Source organism: Galeopterus variegatus, unplaced genomic scaffold, assembly GCF_000696425.1.
Source record: "Galeopterus variegatus unplaced genomic scaffold, G_variegatus-3.0.2 Scaffold883, whole genome shotgun sequence".
Taxonomy (NCBI): Eukaryota; Metazoa; Chordata; class Mammalia; order Dermoptera; family Cynocephalidae; genus Galeopterus; species Galeopterus variegatus.
The window spans coordinates 591056-593987 of NW_007726994.1; the positions used below are offsets into that span (position 1 = coordinate 591056).

Here is a 2932-nt window from a genome sequence, read left to right on the forward strand (position 1 = left end):
CCTGGGCGAGGAGGCCGAGGGCCTGGCCGCCGAGCGCTCGCCGCTGCCGCCCGGCACCGCCGAGGACGCCAAGCCCAAGGACCTGTCCGACTCCAGCTGGATCGAGACGCCGTCCTCCATCAAGTCCATCGACTCGAGCGACTCGGGGATTTACGAGCAGGCCAAGAGGAGGCGGATCTCACCCGCCGACACGCCTGTGTCCGAGAGCTCGTCCCCGCTCAAGAGCGAGGTGCTGGCCCAGCGGGACTGCGAGAAGAACTGCGCCAAGGACATAGGCGGCTACTACGGCTTCTACTCGCACAGCTAGGCCGCCCCTGCCCGCCAGCTCCGCGCCGCGCCCCGGCCTGGACCCTCAGCCAGCCCCTCACAACTCTTCCCCAGCTCCCTCTCCCCAGACCCCACCCTACGCACCCTCTCATTTTATTTGACCTTCGATGACCGTCTGCAGGGAGTAAGTGCAGGTCTCCAAGTGTGATTTTAACTTTTTTTGCACAGCAGTCTCTGCAATTAGCGCACCGACCTTCAACTTTGCTGTAAACCTTTCGGTTTTCCTACTACTTTCCTTCTGTGAAGTTATCCTCCTAACGATCCTCCTCCCCGTCGTCTTTTTCTCATCCCCTCCTTCTCTTTCTTGTGATGAAACTTCACCTTTAGGAGACCTGGGCAGTCCTGTCAGGCAGCAGCGATTCCGACCCGCCAAGTCTCGGCCTCCCCATTAACCATAGGATGTTGACTCTAGAACCAGGACCCACCCGGCGCGTCCTTTCTTATACCCGAGTGGATGGATGGATGGTAGGGATGTTAATAATTTCAGTGGAACAAAGCCTGTGAAATGATTGTACATAGTGTTAATTTATTGTAACGAATGGCTAGTTTTTATTCTCATTGTCAAGGCACAAAACCAGTTCATGCTTAATCTTTTTATTCCTTTCCTTTTCTTTCTTTGCTTTTCTTTTTCTCCTCTCATTCTTTCTATCTCTTTTTATTTTCTTGTGAGATGATTAACAATATTCTAAGGGGCTCTAGAAACATGAAATACTCGATAGTGATGGGTTTCTCACTTCTCTTCAGTCCGTTGCATGAAATTACTATGTGCCCTAGTGCACACAAATAGCTAAGGAGAATCCGCCCAGACACCTGTAAAGGATAGGTGTCTGTTCATAGGCAAGTCGATTAAGTGGCATGATGCCTGCAAAGCAAAGTCAACTGGAGTTGTATGTCTCCCCGCCCCCCTTCCTTCTAAATAGAATAGCTCCGACATCAGCAATATTATTTTGCCTTATTTGTTTTTTCCCAAAGTGCCAAATCCATTACTGGTCTGTGCAGGTGCCAAATATGCTGACAAACTGTTTCTGAATATCTTTTCAGTCCCCCCTCCACCTTTATATGCTGTAAATCTTTGTAATGAATACTAATGATATAGATGACTGAATTGTTGGTAACTATAGTATAGTCTAGTGAAGATGAATTGTGTGAGTTGTATATTTTACTGCATTTTAGTTTTGAAAATGATTTCCCCGCCACCTAGAAACAGCTGAAATTTGACTTCCGTGGGAGAACACTAGCATTAGTGCAAGTAAGACTGATTTTTCTCCCCTCTAAGTCTTGTTATATTTGATAAGGAGCATTAATCCTCCTGGAAATAGGTTAGTAGAATTTCTAATGTTGTGTAGCAAACCTATACTTTTTTAAAAAAAAATAATGTGAAATATGCATCATACACAATATTCAATCTAGATTCCAGTCCGTGGGGGGGATTTTTCCTAATAGGAATTCAGGGTCTAAACGTGTGTATATTTTGGCTCTTCTGTAAATCTAATGTTGTGATTTTTATATTTGTTTCGTTTTGTCTGTGAACTGAATAATTTATACAAGTACACACTCCACTGAGAAACGTTTTGTTTTTTGCTCGTTTGTATCGTCTGTGTATAACAAGCAAAATAAACCTGGTAAAACGCTAACTATGGTGTTCGAAAGCAGTTTACAGTTTGAAAATAATTTATTATAGGTGATTACTTTTAAAGGATACGGAGGACTAGCCTTTCCCCACTCCGATATATGGCGGTCTGTTTAATGGGAACCACCTCCCATTTCCCCCTTTAGTTTGTTTAATAGCACTACCAGGAATTACTTTTTTCTTATTTACAATTATTTAGTTTCCTATGAGTCAAGTTATATTTTACTGTGCTCATTTTTTTTTTCCAGGAAAATATACGCACTTTTTCTTATATCTATCTGGTTCTTCCTGACGTTGGAAATAATGCGAGCAAGTAGTGTCTTTAAATAAGGAGTTAAGAATTTCTTTACATTTTACAAAGGCGGGAGGCGTTCGAGAATAGGGTGTAATTTAAATGCCTGTCAAAATAGGCTGTTGACCGCAGATGTCGAAATTTCTGGTCTTGCATACGAGGCCTTGGAGGTGAGTGGCAAATCTCTAACCGCACACACTGAAGGGCCTACGTGTCTTCCGCGGATGGTTTCGCAGGCTTGGGCAGGGGTTGGGGTGGGCGGGTGCAGAGTGGAGAAGGACCCATAGGACAAATTCGTGAAAGGGCCGTTTTTAACCACTGAGTTTAAAACCTGCTTTGGGAGGTCTGGGGGTGGGGAGGAGGGACACCACTCTGTTCCTTTGTGGTGGAATCCCTTTGCTAGTCCTACCCCTATCCCTTTGCCAGATCCCATCCCTTAAGAACAAATGTAGAAATACGGAATTCCAGCCCTGGGGGTGCTGCGTCTTGGACAAGGAAGGAGTCCGCACGGTTCTGCCTTTACCTCTTGGAGAAGCAATTTTTGTAGCTTTGTTTTCAAAGAGAGGTGACCCAGGAAAGGGGGGAAATGTTTCAAAATTCTTGCTTGGTCTGGGCCAGTCTCAAGTTAAGGGACTATATTTACCACCACCTAGAGATTGTCCTGTATCCCCTTTGCAGTTTGA

The 2932-nt window shown here is 45.2% G+C and overlaps 1 protein-coding gene across 1 annotated transcript in view; it reads left to right on the forward strand.

The window, feature by feature from the left end:
* Positions 1-1976, forward strand: part of TBR1 (T-box, brain, 1) — a 10492-nt gene extending 8516 nt beyond the window's left edge. Inside the window, exon 7 of the mRNA XM_008573165.1 lies at positions 1-1976. This exon is cut by the window's left edge and continues 30 nt beyond it. Coding sequence (XP_008571387.1) covers positions 1-307 — 307 coding nt within the window. The 3' untranslated portion in view covers positions 308-1976.
* The last annotated feature ends 956 nt before the right edge of the window (positions 1977-2932 follow it).